This window comes from Arachis stenosperma, chromosome 8, assembly GCF_014773155.1.
Source record: "Arachis stenosperma cultivar V10309 chromosome 8, arast.V10309.gnm1.PFL2, whole genome shotgun sequence".
Classification (NCBI taxonomy): domain Eukaryota; kingdom Viridiplantae; phylum Streptophyta; class Magnoliopsida; order Fabales; family Fabaceae; genus Arachis; species Arachis stenosperma.
The window spans coordinates 1,469,513-1,492,246 of NC_080384.1; the positions used below are offsets into that span (position 1 = coordinate 1,469,513).

Below are 22,734 nucleotides of genomic sequence, written 5' to 3' on the forward strand. Positions count from 1 at the left end.
TGACATGAGACCGCCTCTGAACTCCACAAAAATTGTCACTTTGGGTTGGGATCGTTCCTTTTCAGTGGCCTCTTCTCCTCCGCGTTAGCGGCTTTATCTCCATCTACCTCTTCCACCAGCCTTACCGATCCCCAAGAAGTTATCGACTTGAGAGAGGAGGTGCAGAAGCTAACACAGAAGGTTCACCAACAAGCGAAGCAGTTAAAGAAGAGGTACAACGACCTTCTTGCGTGCGAGGGAGGAGTCATTTCATCAGCTCGGACCTGACGGAGAAGTTAGAGCAACTAGATCGTTTGTGAGAGCAGATGGAGGTGTACAACCAGTAGATGCCGTTGGTGAGGCACCAACGTCAGCACCTACTCCGCTGCCTTAGTAGGGGACCCTAACGACGACGACAACGGTGACGATTGCCGGGATCTGTATGTATAGTTTAGGGATTTATTTTTTTATTTGTCTACTTCATTGTATTCTACTTCTATGACATTTTATTACGTTCAGACCATTTATTTTTAATAAAATAATTATGATCATTTTAGGATTCTCCTAATAATTTTGTTAACAAGAATTTTAATTTGACTACTAATTTTGACTTAACTGTGCCAAAAAAATAAAAATAAAAATGATTACCGACGGATAAATCTGACAATAACTTCGCGCCTAAACACATGAAATGGCGCTAAAGTTATCGTCGGATTAATCCAACGGTAATCATCAACTCAATTTTGACAAATCTATTGAAAAAACCGACGTAAAATCTGTCGGTAATTAGCGTCGGACGAAAATAACCCATCGGTAAACAGTTTTTGGTAATATTTATACTATCAACCCCAAGACGACGATAAATTAACTATCGGTAAATTTATTTGATGAATCCAACAATACTTAGCGTTTTTCTTGTAATATTTTATAAAAATTCACAACAGTATATAACACATAATTTAAGTCATTTTTTCAGAAAAAAAATACACTTGATAATTCAATATAAAAAAAATGACAATAAATTGGATATTAATAGAAAAAGAGAATATATCCTCTCATTTTTTTCCCATTGTTTGAGACCAAGAAAAAGACAATGTATGTCACTAATCTTGCACTATATAACCATACTACTAGCATTCACACGATTTTTATATCCTCTATCCAGTAGCAAATGTCATTTTTCCCAAGAAGATGTTCAAAGACTTGATGTAATTTTGGAGTGTTCATAGTCGAGCTGGGTCAAGCTTAATAAAATTCAAATTTGGAACAAAAAAATTACCGAGTTTATTTTGACCTGATCCTAAATAAAACGGATTAAAATGAGTCGATTGTCAACAAAAAAAAAATGAGTCAATTCGAAATAAAATTAATATATACAATTTTTTTTAATTTTATATATTAAAGTAATAAAATTTTACTTTTAAAAATTAAATTTAATAAATATTATATCATATTTATACTAAAATAAATTATTTTAAAACAAAATTAATACCGATAATATAAAACATATTAATTGAAGTATAAAAGTATAATATGATATTAATAATTTTATTCTAAAATATATATTTTTATTATAAAGAATAACTTTCGGCCGGGAGGCTAAAAACATAACTCGAATCGACCTAAAAATAATAAAGGATAAAAATAATAATTCTAAATCCAACAAAATATACCTTTGATCTGGGCTGAATTTTGAACACCTTTAAAATTATAGTTAACCTAAAATTAACTGTAAAGGTTGCAAACAACATAACTCATTGGATTAAGTACTTTTTTTCGTCCCTAAACTCTTGGGACAAAATCAAAATCATCCCCAACCTTTGTTTCTTATGAAAATCATCCTTTTATCCATAAACAATATTTTTTGAACAATTTTACTCTTAAACAACAATAAAGAACTCTCTCCCCACTCACCACTAACCTCTGCATCATCATCACCATCGCTACGTCATAACCACAAAATAAATCATCAATCCATCAATAGTAACTATCACAAAATTAACAATAACATAAATTAAAAAGGAAGAATTTATGTATATATTCTTTAAAAATTAAAAAAATAAAAAATAAAAAAGGATGAGCCAATAAGAGAGAAAGAGAGCAAGGGAAGAGAATTGAAATCATAGTATCTCCTCCTTCTATTTTTTACCTCTGCTATTTACTCCCCACCCTCAACACTCCTTCCACCTCCATCACACCACTGTCTTGACTATTTCTTCTCTTACTGTAACAAAACTATCACATGTCTAACCTTAACTCTGCCCAAAATCAACAACAACAATAGAGATAAAGAGAAAATAAATAAAAGAAAAATGATACAAAAGAAAGAAAATTAGAAAAAATAAAAGAATGAAGAACAAATTGAAATCTAAGAAATCAAGTAAAAAGAAGAAAAAAGGCAGCGAAAATTTGGCTGAAATTCAAGAAATAACAAATTGTTATTTTGACCAAGTTAACCACATCTTCTCCTCTTTCACAGATAGTACTATGTCTTAGCCAAAACCCTTTTGTTTTTTTCTCTGTTGGCATCCCTTTTTGTAGCCTCCTCCCCGTCGTTCCCTCATTTCTCAATCCCGTAACCTTCTTCTCAGGAAGCGCTTCCAATTTGTTATTCAATTCCATCGTGGAACTCTCTTCAACGACTACCGCATCTTTGGGCAAACTGAAGACCGGATCGGCTTTGTCGTCGACGTCTCCCTCCTCCACCGCGTCGTTCGCAGCCGCCACCATATGTTGTGGCTCCTCCTCCGATAGCAGCAATAACCGCCTATGGTTCAAGCTCTTAAAAAAGCTTCTACTAAATGAAGTCTCTTTATTTTGTGATTCTTTAATTTATATGTGTGATTCAATCTTTGTTTTTGTGATAATGGTGATGGTAATAAGAAGATGAATGGGGTTAGTAGTGAGGGAGAGTAGGAGTTTAGGGCAAAGAGAGAGAAAGAGGTGAGACGCTCGGTGATGATGAAGATGATGAAGGGGTTGGAGGTTAGTGGTGAGGAAAAGGATTTTTTTAAGGGCAAAATCATCTAAAAATGTTGTTTATAGATAAAATGATGATTTTATAACGTTTTGTAATGTTGATAATGATTTTAATAAGAAAAATAGGTCAAAAAAGATTTTAATTTTGACCTAAGACTTTAGGGACGAAAAAAGTATTTAACCCTTACTTATCAAATTAATTAGTGCTAGGTATTTCTTTGCACGTGCCTAAAATTTAGAGTAAATTATATATTGATTGAGAATCAAAATTATACAGATGTTCTAAATTGAATTTAGTTATATGTATGTTTTTTTTACACTTTTTGTAAATCGAATCAACTACATTAGATTTACACTTTTTTATAATGTAAATTAAATCAATTGTATTTGATTTACTATTAATACAGATTACTGACATTTCTCACTTTTAAGTTAATGACGCTTAACTTTAAAACATAAATGTCAATAAAAAAATACTTTTCATTTGGATTCAAATAAAATATCAACATATCAAACAAATAAGAATAGAAATTCAAATTTTATATTTTAGTTCAAATTCTATAAAATCTACATTTTTACAAACTTATAAATTCAAAACGAAATAATAAACGATTTCTAAAAATTCGTTAAAAATATTCTTTGACTTATTAACATCTAAAGAATTATTATCGAAAATTTTGATATTAAAAATATTAATATAAAGTATAGTTCTCCAAGACAGTATTAGAAATAAAATTTGAATTTTTTGCAGAATCAGAAATAATAGATAGTTATACAATATTAAAAGATCAAATATATTTATACAATATTTAATTTATGAGATCATTAAAATATTATATTAATTAAATTATCATTTAATTTGTTAAATTAAGTGTAGATAAATACTTTGATGACGTTATTTCTAACTCAAATTTGGATTAAATTATTATTTTATAAATATTTATACAATATGGGATAATATTGTGGAGATTATTAAACTAATTTAATTAGTATAATATTTTAATTATCTCACAAATTACATATTGTATAAATATAGCTATTATTTCTGACTCTGAAAAAATTTAAATTTTAATTTCTATGTTATCTTTAAGGGCTATACTTTAGATCAATTTTTTCAACATCAAAAGTCTCAATAATAATTTTTTAGATGTTAATAAATCAAAGGATTATTTTTAACGAATTTTTTAGAAATTGTTTATTGTTTCGTTTTGAATTTATAAGTTTGTAAAATTATAATTTTTTTGGAATTTGAACTAAAACACAAAATTTGAATTTTTATTCTTATTTATTTTAGTTTTTTTGATATTTTATTTGAATTCAAACTAGTGGCGGAGCCACGTTATAAGCAAGGGGGGCAATGGCCCCCCAAATTAATAAGGTGTATGTATAAGTCTCTAATTTTTTAGTTTAATCCCTTTTTAATTTTTTTTTAACTTATATTTTTTATGTTGGTCCCTCCAAAAAAAATTTCTAGCTCAGCCTCTGATTCAAATGAGGATATTTTTTTATTAATATTTATGTTTTAAAATTAATGATAATTAACTTAAAAGTGAGAAATATCAATCATCCGCATTAATAAATCGAATCAACTTTACATTGAATAAGTTTATTCGATTTACATAGAGAGTCAAACGAAGTATGTATGTAACAAAATTCAATTTAGAATATCTGCATAATTTGATTCTCAAATCTCAATCAATTTATCTAAATAATTTATGCTAAGATTTATTTTCATGTTACTTTCAAAAATTTATTGCAATAAAAATTGGCTAAGAAATATATTTTTAGCTAAAATAAATACAAGCAAAAGTTCAATATAAGAACCCAATTATAGTAAAAAAAAAAAATAATTTATGCTAAGATTTATTTTCATGTTCCTTTCAAAAATTTATTGCAATAAAAATTGGCTAAGAAATATATTTTTAGTTAAAATAAATACAAGCAAAAGTTCAATATAAGAACCCAATTATAGTAAAAAAAAAAAAAAAAAGGAAAAAAACGTCTTTTTCCATAGCCTTACTGCATTAGTGCCTTACACATAAGTCATAAGACAGGTCGAATGTACCTAACTAATGTTTTTTCGTTTATACGGTTAAAAGAAGTACTTTTTTAAAAAGAAAGTAGAAGTAAAAATAGAAGTAGAAAATATGCTAAATATTATATTTTAATAATATTAATTTAAAATATTTTATTAAACAATAATATGTAATATATAATAATACTACATTTTTATATATATATACACATACGTATATATATTTAAATAATTAGCTATTATTTATTAAAAATATATATTTAAAATTTTATATAAAAAGTATTATATTACTGTAAATAAATTTACTTATTTAATTACAAAAGTTTAAATTTCTTAATAATTAATTTTTTAATTATTTAATTAGTTAGTATATATATATACTAACTAATTTTAAAATACATATAGTATTTTTTTTCTCGTTACTGGGTACCCATGGATTTCATAATTTGGAAGAACCGATGAAAACGAGAATGAGATAAATATCCTGAAGGACCAAGTTAATCAAAATAATAAATAGCTCTATCTGGAATGGCATTAACGTCTTTTCATGTTATAGAAGCATCGGCCAGCCCGGCCAATATGATGCGGCGTCACCGATGGTGAACTTGCGGGCGCCCTGACGAGATTAACATCATCTCATCGCTGCCACGTGCACAACCGCGTCACATCAAATGGATAAGTTTTGTTTTCCTTTTCTATTTTTTTTTTTTTTGGAGTAAAACTAAAATGGATAAGTATACAAATCATGCAGGCTACAGATATTATTATATTAAAGTATCAACATATGGTGGAATGTGAGATTGGGTCGGTTCGGTTTGATCCAGCACAGTTTGAGCATTATTGGGCCTTTGGCTTTCTTATGTGGATCATGATTTATGTCTTTGGTGTTTGGAATACTTGGGCTCTGCTCCGAGCTAACCATGACCAAAAACAGTCGGAATTAACTAGGCTTCCATTAACCAAGTTGGGTTGGTCTAGTAGTTAGCTCACTAATCCGCTTAAGCAAGTGTCGGGGGTTTGAATTCCGTCTTGTGCATGCCGCAACCCATTGTCCAGCGACAAACCCTTAAATGGAGCTCAGTATCGCGGTGAATTAGTCCTTGGCCTGCCGGGTTGGGAGATACCGTGAGAAAAAAAAAAAAAAACTAGGCTTCCATTAATTAAATCGGTTGGTCTACTAGTGGTTAGTTTATTAGTCTGTTTAAATAATTATCAGGTATTTAAATTTCGTCTCATGTATAAAATTATATATTTATATATAAATACATATATAGTTTAATTTATTTTTAATATATTTATATTTTAATATATATTTTTTTATAATGACTAATTTTAGGATATATTTAACACAATTATAATTAAAATTGATGGTTCTGGGGTTTTTCTCAATTAAACGAAACATATATTTGCTTTCTTTAAAATTATTTCATTAGAAAGAAACTTTTAATTCTCACAATAAAAATAATACTATATCATTATGAGTTCTATAGTTTGCATATTTTAATTAAGTCCAGCATATATTCAGCAACTTTAATTTTGGATGGAAATAAAGAGTAGAATAAAGTTCTGTAGTGTATGCATATATATAGAAACCCTCCAAAACTTAATGCATGAGTTAACTCCATTAATATCAACTACCAAAATAATTATAAAAAATATTATTTATATATCAAACACTTACATATGTATAAAAATATAATTATTATTAATTAATTATGTATATAAATTATTTTTTAGTTAACAAAATAAAAAATATATATTTAATTGTTAAGAAAATATTAATATCAAAATAGTATTTATTATAAAAAATATACGCATAGCTAGATTGAATAATCATTATTGTTGGATACAAAATAATATATAATGAAATCTAAACAATGTGAGACGTGCAAACACTGATTTTCAGGTGAAATCAACCTTGGTTCTTCTGTACCCGAAAAACATGCAAAATGTTTGCGATCTATGTCAAGGTACTCATCAGTAACATATGAAACTAGAAATTCTTAATTAGCTTCCTAGCTACGATTCCATGCTAATATGCTATATAGTTACTATTCATTCTATTGATTCTATTACTTTCTTGTTAATTAATCAATGATGTAAGATTCAAGCGTATAAAAATCCAAAAATTTCTTATAATTAGAAATACTCAAGGCTAATGTTTGGTATACTAATAATCACAAGCACATGTATCATATCGCTCTTGTAAATTTCACGTAAAACCTACACATATGCACATTTTTTTAGAAAATAGACTTTTAAAATAATATTTTTAGTTATTTTAAATATAAATAAATTTTTTTAGACATATAGATTAAAAAGAAGAGAAATATTAGAAAATCATTAAAATTTATTATTTTTTGTTTTTATTTGGTCAGCAATAATTTATACCTATATTTATAGGTATTTACACATAAGAATCAATAAAAATTGCACCAATATTTATTAAAATTTATATCTATAAATTAATACAATTTGCACCCATATTTTGTGGAGTTTTTATACATATTCTAGGATAAAACACACTAATAAACCATTTCAATTTTAAAATTACGCTAATGTTCTATTTTGATTTTTGTTACGAGTATGTCCTAAATTATTTTTTATATTTTAATGTAATTGGATTCGATTCAATATGTATATACTATAATATTAGTAAATCGAATAAATTATTCAATTTACTACTAATACAAGTGGTAAATTTAGTAAATCAAATAAAGCTAATTCGATTTACTATATATGTATTGTTCAGTAGTAAATCGAATCAAATTAGTTTGATTTATTATTGATTTAGCATATATAGTAAATCAAATCCAACTGATTTAATTTACATTGAAAAAACGTAAATTGAATTTAGTTGATTCAATTTATATAAAGAGTTACTTTAGTTTGTTTGTGTGATTTACCCTCATTTTAGACAAGCACTTAACACTAATAATTTGCACCCCTATTTATAAATATTTGTACACAAAAAATAAATAATTTATACATATATTTACCAAAATTTACACACATAAATCAATGTAATTTGTACTAATATTTTTTTAGAATTTACACGCATAAATGATAATTTAATACTTATAATAGCAAAATAATAACCAAAATTATAAAAAAATAGTGACCATATAAAATTTCTCTTAAAAGAATATTAGAAGAAATTTATCATAAATCATATTACTCATTGTCCTTACAAATTTATTATCGTCCTATCCGTAAATAATAAAATGACTTTTTGGAAAAAATTCTCTAAAATTAGAGGTGAATCATAAAAATTATAATCCACACGGATATTTTTAGAATACTGAGCAAATTAATTCTTCTTCTTAATTAAATTATTGCAAGCAAAACTTGTTAATATGCATGAAGACTTAGATTGCCTTGTTGTTATTGTGTCAGAGTATATGTGTGGTATTGCTTGCTTCCTTTTATAATTCCGAAATTGCATCCATCATTGTTGCCATCAAGCTCTAATTATTTTCCAACGAAATTAATTTGCCAACCAATATAAGGTACAAACACATGCCTAACATGCTACTAATTAAGGTCCATTAGCACATTTTTTTATTTCTTTTGGTCACAAATATTCCACGCTAACATATAAAGACTTTTATATTTGCTAGTAGTGTCATATGTGAGATTAAGTTTGAAACATAAGAACACAAATATACAACACATTTTACCATCGAAAATGTACATAAACTTGTAGTCAAATTCATCACTTGATGGATAAAGTAAACGTGGCTGTAAAATTGAAGTTTAAAATAAAAGAAACAAAAAAAAAAAAAACTGGCAAAATGCATATGGAATCGTATAAAATTAATGGTACATGATGTTTTAATGGAGCAAACTTGGCCAACCATATTAACCTCCTTGTGAGAGAAGACCAAGTTTGCCCCATTAAAAAAACGGATGAATTAGATTTGCTTTTGCTTAGAATTTATCTGAAACCAGAATAATACTGATAATTATGATTATTATTTGATTTTAATTAAAAGAAAAACGTAGTAGCTACTACTAAGTTGCTCCTCCAAAGTTTGATTGTTGCCACGCGTCATTGCTGGCATCACCTGCTATGTAAGACATGCACGACAATGGCACCAGACAAAGGCCTCGACTTCGAAGGTCTTGCTTTGGTTCCCCATTTCCGCCGCCTATGGCTGAAACCTGATATATATTATCATATTTATAGATTATATTATATTAATTTTTTTTCAAAAAAAAAGAACAATAGAAGAGTTGTTACCCCTTGCATCATTCTGGTGTTGGTTTGGTTCTGTGTTGGCTTCATGTATGGAACGCTCAGTGTCTGCACGATGAAGAAGAATTCGTAAAAACCAATTACGTTACTATTGGGCAAACACACACACATTGGGCATGAATAATATATACTAAAAGAATGTCCACCATGTATATAGGTATATAGTTAATAATCAACTAGTATAAGAACATGAGTACGGTATAATTCATCTATGTGTACGTGTCTGTGTCTCAAAAGGGAAACATTATGAGGCTACATACCTCTACTTGGCTTTGAAGGAATTTTATGTATCCGATTGCTTCCATAAGTACGGATGCTGTGTCTGTCTGCAAATTATATATCAACATTAGTCCAAAACTATATATTATTGCACGCTTGCTTCTCTCTCTTTGCCAATGCAATGCTACCAATGATTTTTTCAATGCACAGCAAATAATCCTCATATATAACAAGAAGTTAATTAAAACTCGTCATAAATTAATACATATACTTATTGTCTCATCAATGAATAGTACTGATTTAAAGGATTGTTCATTACAAATAACTATAGGTTTAGATTTAGATGAGATTATTTTCACATGAAATTGATAATTAAGAGATAAATTTTAGTATAATTATATTATGATTATGATAATTATATAAATATTAAAATTAAAATTATTTGCAATCTCACATCATTATTAGATGTAATCTCACACCGTTAAAAATATTAATAATAATTAATTAATGACTATAAATTACAAAATCTGTTGAGTTTATAATACTCCTATTTTTTTATATATATATTTTGATAACACTTATTTTAAGTATTATTTTTTATTAAAATATTACTTTAATTTTAACAATAATTTTTAAAAATATCATAATTACCATAATTAAAATGATTCTAATTAAAAATCATTAAATAATTTTATATATTTGACTAAATTATCATTTTAATATTTTTATCATTTTCCATATGAAAATGGCTGAATCTAAGTTTTTTCCTAATAAATTACTGCACCCTAGCTACACAACATGCAATTTGAAGAACTACGAACTACTCATGATGATGATTGTGAAGCAAGCACTTTACCTTACCAAAAGGAGCCACCAACTGTTGAAGAGCCGCAATCCTATCTCCTAATTTCTCTTTCCTAACCTGAACAATTCATTATATATTTCAAACAACAAATTAAACCACCAATCAAGTTACACACATACATAATCTTAATTAGCTAAAGTAAACCCAATAATCCTGCGCTAATCAATAATAATGTAGTAATATTGCTAACAGTGCACAAGGCACCTTAAAGGGAGGGCATGAGGGGCGCGATTCGGATCGTGATTTCTTGGATGCTGTTAGAGATTGAGAAGCCTTTGTGTCCATTATCGAAGTGCAGGGTCTCTTTGTGTCCACAGTGCCATTGGAAACGAAGTATTGTGATGGCTACATATGCAAGAAAAGAAAAAGCCGAATAATTATTATTATTGTAGTGGCCACTGGGCAAGTCTTTTTCAAGAAGGAAAAGGATAAAGAAAAGATTAAGAGAAGACATAGCAAAAGAAAAAGAAGATAATTTTTCACTAAAGAGATATGTCCAGTTTTTAAAGCTATTAAGGGTATACTAACTCTAGTAGTGTAGCGAGAAAAATTAAAGGCTTTCTGCTTTTCCTTTTTATTTTTTTCTGTTTCAAAAACTTATGCGCTGCCTCTATAGTCAACTTCATGAATTAGTATATTCTCTCTTCTTCGTCTTCCTTTTTATTTCTGAAGCCTTGTAATAAAATTTGTTAGTAGCATAAGAAACTATCATTGGATTTGTTTTTGTTTGAAGCTGTTCATCATGGTAATATAAAATCCGCTACTAAATCAATTATTCGTATATAGAATACATTAGAATACAAAATACATAATAAAAATAACTTAAACAATATATGTATATATTAATACATAAATACATAATGATTGATTTTTAATATATACACAGTATTTTTATGTATACATACCTTGCCGAGTATTGATGACAACTTAATTGTTTTAAGGACAAGTAATGATCTAAATGAAGTGAACAAGGAACAACTCACATCATCACTTCAATTTGAGTTCATGGAGTGAATAAGCTACCTAAGCATACTAATTAACTGAACTAACTAACTAACTGATTGAGTCAAGAGCGAGAATAATGGTTATGCATGCCATCTAATAATGAATATGTAATTACAACTTCCAAGTTAAAGAAATGAAAAGAAGGAAGAGAAAAATAACAAACTTACATGACTGTTATTATTAGCAGTAGTGGAAGTAGTAGAGTTACTACAGGGCGGCGAGGAGGCGTGAGTAGGGCGGTGGTGGTGGCTATGATGATGATCAAGATGAAAAGAAAGGTGGTTGTCGGAAAATGTAGCAAGACCAAGATCTACTTGTTGATGTGCAGCAGCACCGCCACCATGAGTGGTAGTTGTCATGAAAGCTGGTAGATCCAAGGAGTGGGAGGTCATATTATTACTAGAAGATGACGGTGATGGTGATGAGTGGTTGTTGATATTATTAGAGATATTTATGGTGGGATAAATGTGACTAAAGTTTCGTCTACTACTAGAAGGTACTTCACAGAAAGTAGTATTGTTATTGGAGTAGAAATCTTGTGCAGAGAAAAACGTCTTGAGCAAGAGCTTGTCATCATCGTGTGTTGAGAATTCGACGGTTGAAGAAGGAGGAGGAGGTGTATGAGAGTTTAGCATATTATGATTAATAGTGATGTGGTTGGTGGTGTTTAAGCTTAAGCAGCTTGGTTGATGGTGATGATCTTGGATGAGAGGGACCCCAATATTAATATTATTATTGTTATCTTCTTGGATGTGGCTGTTCAATAACACATTCACAAGATATAATAATCCGATTAGAATATGGACAAATTAAAAGCCCTAACTAGATGCATGATGCATTCATTCATTGATGTTGTGTAATATATAAGTAAGAATAGCATGGACTACTACTACTACTTACAAAGTGATATTTGGAGTCCAAGAATGGTGGGTGGTGGATCCATATGATGATGATGAGGAAGATGAAGAAGGATGTTGATGGAGATTTGGAGATTCCATATTAATGACAATAATGGGTGGTCTTAAAAGGAATAATTAAGGTGATTGAAAATCCCAAGGATATATATTCTCATCACTGAGATAGATAGATGAAGGGAATCTGGCACGCACTGTATGTGTTAGTTCTCATCAATGGATATCGGAACTAAGTCACTAACACATACCCTTTCTTTACTCTTTCTTTGTTTCGTTTGTCACAGTAAAGTATCCTTGAAAAGGAAGGAAGAGAGGGTCATGAGTAGCTGTAGTAGCATCTATACCCCATACTTCTCTCTGACTTTTAATTATTCAATTTTCAACTTCACTACTTTTTCCCCCTTTCCCTCTTGCACCTTGCAGCTTTGCTTTCGACCCTATAATAAATTAATTACTAATTAAGTAGTATATAGTTTTGTCCTTTATGTCTTCATTAGCCGGCCACCACCCAACCTTTTTTCATTATTCAACTAATTAAATAATTAGTGCCATTTTAATATTTTATATGAGAAATTTTTGGGATAACAATTTTTAGTATGTTCTGGCCATTATTTAGTCTGCATAAATACTAAATGATTTTTTATAAATAAATTTTATTAATTTATATGTATAAATTTTAAAAAAATAATATAAATTGTATTAATTTATGTGTGTAAAATTTTTATAAATATAAATACATATTATATACTTTTTATGTATAAAATATCTAAAAATATGAATGTAAATTATTACTTATTAAATATTAATAAAAAAATAATAATATTTACTTAATATGTAATATTGTTCCAAATTAAATAATTATTCAAGTAATTAAATAATTAGTGCCATTTTAATTTTTTATATATATACCCAGCTCCCAATCAATTGTGCAATTACAGGAATGTACTCTCTCTCTCTCTCTCTCTCTCTCTCTACATATGCCATGATTAGAAATCCTTTCCCTTCAATCCCAAGAGAGTATACAAGACACTTTGATCAATTTGAAATCATCATAACAGCCACTACTCTGTGCACTGCACGCTCCAAGTCTTCCACTTTTATTTAACACACACTACTTTCATTTTCTGCTTAAATACGTTTCATTAACTGAGAATGAAACAAAATTAGTTGTTAATGCTACTTACATGAACGAGATTATTATTATTAGGTCATGTCACCGTCCATTAACGAATTGTGCTCTGTGCCCTTGACCTTTTTTTGACCTCCTATTGACCTCCTTTCACTACAAATTAATCATTCATTTCTCAATCAAACTTGGATTACATTACGTTTAATTAACTAATTGAAAGAACATAATTTAAAAAGTAATCAATTGACTATCTCTATCATTATATATTTTTCTTATTGATGTTGATCAAAAGTATATATTACAATTGAGAAAAATACTTGACTTATTAACTTTTAAAAAGAAAAGTAAATAATACAATGATTTTGTTATCAGAAAACATTTGCAGACCTCATCAATAATGGACCTTAGTGTTTTCTTCGCTGCTGCGCCATTCGCAGTCAAATTCCTTATAATTGGCTTCGGTGCGCTCTGCTTACAGGCTTAGAGCATGCTGGATGGAGGACATCATGGTCATTTCCATAGGCCTCATTCTTTGTTTTTCCTTGATATATATCTACATATGTGGGTAGGGTATATAAGAATTCAGAATAAATTGCGTTTCGGAATGTCCTATCATGCTAGTTAGGGGTGTTCTATGAATGATTAGTCTAAAACTGCCCATTTAGACAATAAAAAATTTTGTTAAATAAATTTGTTTTGAAAGAATAAAAAGTATTAAATGTTATTAAATAACTAAATAAATAAACAAAGAAAAGGTAACAAATAAAATAAAAAATATAATTAGAGAAACCCATTTATCACAACACTCTCTATTGGATGGCCATTTAAGATTATTGCCTCGTTAAAATCTTACTAAAGAAAAATCCAGTGAAAAAAAACCTTAGTGAAAAAAAAAGAGTACAATATCCTTTAGTGATGAGGACTGCCTCATTAAAAACCTTGTCAAGAAAAATCTAATGGGAAAAAAACCTGACCAAGGAAAAAAGAGTACAGTCTCCCCCTCTTGCGGACATTATTTTTTATCTCGAAATTGGCGCATCCCAATCTGATGTACCAATCTTTCAAAAGAAGATTTTGGGAGTGACTTTATGAATAAATCTGCCAGATTATCACTTGAGCGGATCTGCTGGATATCAATTGTCCCTTGATTTTGAAGATCATGAGTGAAGAAGAATTTGGGAGAAATATGCTTTGTTCTATCACCTTTGATATATCTACCTTTAAGTTGAGCAATACATGATGTATTATCTTCAAACAGGACAGTTGGAGCTATCTTCTGATCAATCAGTCCACATGATGATAGAATATATTGGATCACACTCCTCAGCCAAAAACACTCGCGACTAGCTTCCTGTATCGCTAGTATTTCAGCATGATTAGAGGATGTTGCTGTAATCGTCTGTTTCATGGACCTCCATGATATAGCTGTACCACCATATGTGAATAGGTATCCTGTTTAAGATCTCCTTTTATGTGGATCAGACAAATATCCAGCATCTGCATAGCCAACTAATTGTGACTTGGATCCATAGGGATAAAACAATCCCATATCAACCGTTTCATGAAGATATCGAAAGATTTGTTTGATTCCACTCCAATGTCTTCTGGTTGGAGAGGAGCTATATCTTACTAGTAAATTCACAACAAATGATATATCAGGTCGTGTATTATTAGCAAGATACATTAGTGCGCGAATGGCACTAAGATATGGTACTTCAGGACCAAGGATATCTTCATTCTCTTCCTTAGGACGGAATTGATCCTTTTCCACATCCAAAGATCTTACGATCATTGAGGTACTCAATGGATGTGACTTATCCATATAAAATCTTTTCAAGATCTTATCTGTGTATGTTGTTTAATGAATAAAGATCTCATTTTTTATATGCTCGATCTACAGGTCGAGACAAAATTTAGTTCTTCCAATATCTTTCATCTCAAACTCTTCTTTTAGAGTTTTTATAATCGTTGGAATCTCTTCAAGAGTTCCAATGATATTTAAATCATCAACGTACATAGCAATTATAATGAACCTAGATGCAGATTTCTTTATGAAAACACATGGGCAAATATCATCATTCTTGAATCTGTTTTTGGCCAGATACTCAGTAAGACGATTATATACCACATTCGTCCAGATTGCTTTAGACCGTATAAAAATCTTTGCAATTTGACTGAGTATAACCCTTGTGAATATTTATTGGATGGTTTAGATATTTTTAGTCCTTCAGGGACTTTCATATAGATATTCCGATTTATTGAGCCGTATAAATAGGCTGTTACCACATCCATTAAATGCATATGCAGTTTATGATATGTAGATAAACTGACCAAATAACGCAATGTTATCGCATCCACTACAGGGGAATACGTTTCTTTATAATCTATACCGGGCATTTGTGAAAAACCTTGTGCCACAAGTCGGGCTTTGTAGCGCACAACTTCATTTTTCTCATTTTGTTTTCTCACAAATACCCATCGGTATCCAACAGGTTTTACATCTTCAGGTGTACGGACTACAGGTCCAAAGACTTCACGTTTTGCAAGTGAGTCTAATTTAGCCTTCATGGCTTCTTTCCATTTTAGCCAATCATTCCTTTGTCGACATTCTTCGACTGATCTTGGCTCAAGATCCTTACTTTCATGCATGATATTTAATGCCACATTATATGCAAATATTTCATTGACAATTGTCTTATTTTGGTTCCATTTCTTTCCTGTAAAGACATAATTTATCGAGATCTCGTCATTTTCACAATTTTAGGTACCTGAACGTCTTCTGGCGTTAACACTATATCATAATTTTGGACAACCTCAGGTGTCTATACTATGTCTTTTTCAACAGAAATCGTATTTACCTATTTTCTTTTTCCAGGATTTTTGTCTTTGGAACCGACATGCCTGCCATGCTTCTGGCGTGAATTTGCTTCAATGGCTACTTGTCCTACTGGGATATCAATTCGAATTGGGACATTTTCCACTGGTATATAAGATTTAGTTATCCTCTTTGTATCGAAAAATGCATCAGGCAATTCATTTGCTATTCTTCGCAAATGTATAATCTTTTGAACTTCTAGTTCATATTACCCTGATCGAGGATCTAAATGCATCAACGATGATGCATTCCAATTAAGTTCCTTTTCAGGAAGTTTATTCTCTCCCCCTAATGTTGAAAATTTTGATTCATCAAAATGACAATCCGCAAACCATGCTTTAAATACATTTCCAGTTTGTATCTCAAGATACCTCACTATAGAAGGAGAATCATATCCAACATATATCCCCAATTTTTTTTGGATCCCATTTTAGTGCGATTAGGTGGTACAATGGGAACATATATCGCACACCCAAATATTCTTAAATGGGAATATTTGGCTGCTGGCCAAAAGCTAATTGCATAGGAGAGAATTGATGGTAACTTGTTGGCCTCAAACAAATAGGTGCTGCGGCATGTAAAATAGCATGCCCCCAAACCGAGGTTGGGAGATTTGTTCTTATAAGTAAAGGTCTAGCAATCAATTGGAGGCGTTTAATAAGTGATTCTACTAACCCATTTTGTGTGTGAACATAAGCTACTGGATGTTCAACACTAATTCCATTAGCCATACAATAAACATCAAAAGCTTGGGAAGTAAATTCACTAGCATTATCAAGACGAATTGTTTTGATTTGATTTTCTGGAAATTGTGCTTTTAATCGAATAATTTGAGCCAATAATCTCGCAAATGCCAGGTTGCGAGAAGATAATAAGCACACATGTGACCATCTCGAAGATGCGTCTATCAGGACCATAAAATATCTAAAAGATCCACATGGTGGATGAATAGGCCCACATATATCACCTTGAATCCTTTCTAGGAATTCAGGAGACTCAAATCCAATCTTTACTGGTGATGGCCTTAAAATTAACTTCCCTTGAGAACATGCAGCACAACAAAATTCACTAGTTTTAAGAATCTTCTGGTTCTTTAGTGAATGTCCATGGGAGTTTTCAATAATTCTCCGCATCATGGTTGTTCCCGGATGACCCAATTGGTCATGCCAAGTTATGAATTCACTTGGGCTAGTAAACTTCTGGTTTACAGTGGCATGTGATTCAATTGCACTAATTTTGGTATAATATAACCCAAATAAAAGTGATGGCAACTTTTCTAATATAACCTTTTTATTTAAATCATGAGTTGTAATACATAAATACTCATGATTTCTCTCATTCATTGTCTCAATATGATATCCATTTCGGCGAATATCTTTGAAACTCAACAAGTTTCTTAGAGACTTCGTAGATAATATTGCATTATTTATTATAAATTTTGTTCCTCCAGGAAACAAAATTATAACTCTTCCGAATCCTTCTATCACATTGCCTGAGCCAATAATACTATTAACATACTCTTCTTTTGACACAAGATGGGTAAAATATATAGTACTTTTAAGAATAGTGTGCAAACTTACACTATCTGCAAGGCAAATATCTTCAGAATATGTCCTTGCCATTTTTCTTCAAAGACAAATGATAATAATAATAATAAAATGAGTAGAAGTACATGCACAGTACAATTATTCACATGAATACTTAACAAACACATACACATATCAAACTATTCCATCATTGATCAAATAGCCAATATTTCCTTCAGAATCCTTAAAAAAATTAGATATATCATAATGTGTGGTGGAATTTTCATTATTTGAAACAAAATTTGTTTCCTTTCTTTTGTCATCCCTTTTCAAGGATGCTTGATAAAGATCAACTAGGTGCCTTGGGGTACGACAGGTACGTGACCAATGGCCCTTTCCACCACAAGGGAAGCATTTATCCTCAATTGATACACATGTCCTAAAGATGCATATCGTTTACCATCCATTGATGCTTTAGTTGATAATTCATCGGGCTATAGCACTTTAAGTTTTATGGATGCATACTCTGGTTATAACGAGATCCTCATGCACCCATCAGGCTAGGAAAATTTGCTTTCATAACTGAATATGGTCATTTTTGTTATAAAGTTATGCCTTTTGACCTTAAGAATGCAGGAGCTACTTACCAGAGACTTATGGACAAAATGTTTGCTAAGAAAATCGGTCAGAACATCGAAGTGTACATTGATGACATGGTTGCCAAAACCAAAGTTGATAAAAATCTCATGTGGACGACCTTCAGGAAACTTTCGCATAAATCCGACAATTCAACATGAGGTTAAACTCTAAGAAGTGCGCCTTTGGTGTCCAAGGAGGTAAATTCCTCAGCTTCTTGCTGACAAGCCAAGGTATAGAGGCAAAGTTCTCAAACAATCAAAGAGGTCCAACGGTTAAGAGAGAGACTCGCCACCTTATCATGACTTTTACCTTGTTTAGCTTCCAAATCTTTTCACTTTTTTCAATCACTAAAAAAATAACTTTAAATGGGATGATGAATGTGGAACTACTTTTTTCAGATTTAAAAACTATTCTTTCTAAACCTCCAATTTTACAAAAGCTTGAACTTGGAGAAGAATTTTATTTTTATTTGTCTATAACTGACTGGGCAATTAGTTTTGTTCTTATTATAGAAAGGGACAAGATCTAACAACCTGTTTACTTCACCAGCAAATCGTTGCAACATGTCGAGCTTCTCTATCCGAAGATAGAAAAGCTCGCCCTTGCCTTAGCCTTCTCAGCTAGGCATCTCCGACCTTATTTCAGAGTCATACCATTAATGTATGAACTGACCAGCCGCTACGACAAGTGCTCACAAAACCAGAACTAGCTAGCTGATTAATAAAGTGATCTATCAAATTATCTGAGTTTGATATCAAATACCAATCCTGGGGATCTATCAAATCACAATATCTGGTTGACTTTGTTGCCAAGTTTACTACTGCCAACTCCGTTGATATGCCACCAGAATAGACACTTTACGTCGACGGCGCCTCTAACTCTCAACGATCGGGAGTATAAGTCATTCTTGAAGACACCAATGGAATAGTTTTGGAGAACTCTTTACACTTTTCCTTCAAGGCCAGCAATAATCAGGCCGAATATGAAGCACTCATTGTTGGCTTAAGGTTAGCCATCGAATTGAATATTTCTGCAATAAAGGTACACTGCGACTCCTTACTAGTAGTACAACAAGTAAATCAATCTTTTCAAGTAAAAGATCCCCTCTTAACAAAATACTTAGATATTGTCAAAACACTTATAACCCATTTTTCTAAATTCAAAATTTATCATATTTCCAGAGATCAAAATCACCGAGTTGACATCTTATCAAAGATCGCCAGTACACAATCAAATACTGCTATTCTTTTACAATCCACTTTGATTTTTGCATCAATTTCATTAACATTTACCACATTGCTGACAAAGATGATTGGCGATGGCCTTACATCCATTATCTAAAAACTAGAAATATTTCCTCTAAAATCACTAATTTGAAAAAAATTTAGGAGACAAGCTTGATTCTTTACATTGTTAAATGATAACCTGTATAAGTGAGGCTATACTCGACCTCTTTTAAAGTGTCTAAGCAGGTCAGAAGCCGATCTTGCCTTAGCCAAAGTTATGAAGGAATATGTGGCACACATATAGGAGCATGGAGCTTGTCTTTCAAAATTCTCCGAGTTGGGTTTTTTCTGGTAGAGTTTACAAAAATACTGCCATTAAAAGGTGAAAATCTACACAAATTGTTAGAAACACGCTCCAATAATATGTGTACCAGTCAAGCTATTGCATTACTCTGAGGTAAGCTGGCCATTCTATCAATGGCGGATTGACATCCTCGGCCCTTTTTCTATTACACCAGGACAGGTAAAATTTTTAATTGTGAAAATTGACTACTTTTTCCAAATGGATTGAGGCATAACCATTGGCCAAAATCACTTCACAACAAATGATTTCATTTGTTTGGAAACACATCATATGCAGATTTGGTATATCTCATCATATTATTACTAGCAATGATTGCCAGTTTGTCGACCATAATTTCACATCTTTTTTACAAAACTTAAAAATCAAACAACACTTCTCTTCAGTTGAACATCTACAGACTAACAAATTAGCTGAAGCTGCCAACAAAGTTGTCCTACATGCTTTGAGAAAAAATTGGATGATACAAAAAGGTTTTGGGCCGAGCTTATTCTAGAAATCCTATGGGGTTATAACACCACTATACACTCTACTACTAAAGAAACCCCATTCTGTCTTGTCTACGGGTATGAAGCAATGATTCTTTTAGAAATTTCTCAATCCTCATTAAGATCACAAGCAACCGATCATGATGAAGCTTGGAGAATCGAACTTGATTTAGTTGAAGAAATCTGAGATATACCATCAGTCTGCCACCGAGAAATGCAGCAAAACATAGCTCAGGGATAGAATCATAAGGTCCATCCTCGCTCATTTCAAGTTGGCGGCTTAGTACTCAGAAAAACCGAGCAAGCCCGACAACTTCCATCCTATGGGAAACTCGCCGCCAAATGGGAAGGCCCACTTAAAATCCTTGAAGTCCTCGGAAAAGTAGCTTATAAGCTCAAATCTTTAGATGGTACCATGTTACCTAGCTCTTGGAATATTTCTTCTTTAAAGCAATATTATAGCTAAAAGACAGGGACATGCTTGTACTCTTTTTTCTACTCACAAGATCTTTTCCAAAAAGAGTTTTGCTTGGAATGGTTTTAACGAGGTAAGCTTACCTGTACCTGACAAACCCCAATTTGACGGTTTGTTTTGCATTGAATTTAGAATATTTTGATAACCTTTTGTCACATTTAGCCTATGAATTAGCATGGTTTTGTTATCTCTCCCATATTTGTGCTTAAGTGTAAAAACATGCTTTTTAAGCCTTATCTTGATGAATTCTAATTTCTCTTTGATTCCATAAGATGCCTTGATGTGTTTGCTAGTAATTACAGGATTGAAATAGGCTAGGCATGGATCAAAGGAAGCAAGGAAGGAAGCATACAAGAGGAGAGAAGCACAAAAAAGCCAAAGAGTTGATCTCGGCCAAGCACGCGTACGCGCACAAGGCGCTCGCGCGCACATCACAGAATTGGCCAGAAACGCGCACGCGTACCGTGCGCGCACGCGTCGAAGCCCGCACGTGATTCTTTTATTACAACACGTGTCTGGCGATTTTGGAAGGTTTTAGCAACCAACTTTGGCGCCAAAATGCATATAAGAGCCAAGGATTGAAGGGGATTGATACACATTCACATCCATAGACTCATTTTAGATCATTAGATAGATTTTTAGTTAGTTACATTTTGTAGAGAGAGAAACTCCAACTTCTCTCTAGGATTCATCTTCATTTTCTCAATTCTCAATCATTCCTTGGTGAGATCTATTACAACACTCAATTTACTTTGTTCATAGTGTAGATCCTCTTCTCTAATCTCAATTAGTGTTTGTAATTGTTCAATTCTTGTAGATCTTAGATTTAGCTTTGTTGTTTTGGATTCTATTGATTCATTGAAGATCTCATTTTCATTGTTGTTCATTGTTGATCGTTGTTAATCTTTTGTGTTGAATTGCTTTAGTTCTAAATCTCTTCTCAATTTTACTATGTCTTTCATTCTTGCCCTCCAAATGTTTGAGAAAATGCCAACTTTAGATATGGAGTAGTATTCCCTCACTTGGCCTAGTGGTTGAGTCATTGGAGACACTTGAATAATGGATGTCAATTGTTGATTAAGAATTGAGGATTGCTAATTGACTTAGAGTGCACTAAAGCTAGACTTCCCTAGGGTAAGACTAGGACTTGTGACTTAAGTTAGTTACTTTTACTTGACTTTCCTCTATGATTAGGGGTTAACTAAGTAAAGCAATACTCCTTTGTTATCACAATTGAAGGAAGCTATAGTGATGGAACTTCCAATGTTCAACCTTGGCCAAGGCTTTTAATATTGATTGATTGTTGTTTTCTTTTATTAGCACTCTTATGCCACACTCTTCAAGCCACAAAAGACCACTTAACCAATAACATGCATCCTTGTAGCATTCCTAGGGAAGAACGACTCGGGACTAATACTCTCGGTTATAGATTGTAGATTTGTTTGATGATGGATTTTGCGTCGGTTTAGACTATACTACGATTGATCACTTGATAATTTCTATACCGGCAAAAAATTTATTTGTCAAAATGGCGCCGTTGCCGGGGAATACGCATGAGTGCCATGTTTTTTGTTAATGTAAATATGTGAATATTGTGAATATGTTTGTCCTTTGTTTGTTTGTTAGTTTTTGTTAGTTTTAAGATCTCTAGTAGTTTTGTTGCTATTTGCCACTATGAATTCTCATCCTTGTGGTTGGGGATATGACTATGACTATTTTGTAGGTGATGAAAACTTGAATGATGGCTCACATTATGGGAGA

The 22,734-nt window shown here is 31.4% G+C and overlaps 1 protein-coding gene across 2 annotated transcripts; it reads right to left on the reverse strand.

Moving 5' to 3' along the window:
* Positions 1-8,701: 8,701 nt before the first annotated feature.
* LOC130946638 (transcription factor bHLH110-like) lies at positions 8,702-12,537 on the reverse strand. 2 transcript variants are annotated; one of them, XM_057875451.1, is made up of 7 exons: positions 12,241-12,537; positions 11,508-12,096; positions 10,540-10,680; positions 10,332-10,392; positions 9,512-9,577; positions 9,237-9,299; positions 8,702-9,157 (listed from the first exon to the last, which is right to left on the reverse strand). In XM_057875451.1, the coding sequence occupies exons 1-7, from the start codon at positions 12,336-12,338 to the stop codon at positions 9,057-9,059; spliced, it is 1,119 nt and encodes a 372-aa protein (XP_057731434.1). In that variant the 5' UTR covers positions 12,339-12,537; the 3' UTR covers positions 8,702-9,056. The 2 variants fall into 2 exon arrangements, with proteins under 2 accessions (XP_057731434.1, XP_057731433.1); XM_057875450.1 differs by having other exon boundaries at positions 10,327-10,392.
* Between the last annotated feature and the right edge of the window lie 10,197 nt (positions 12,538-22,734).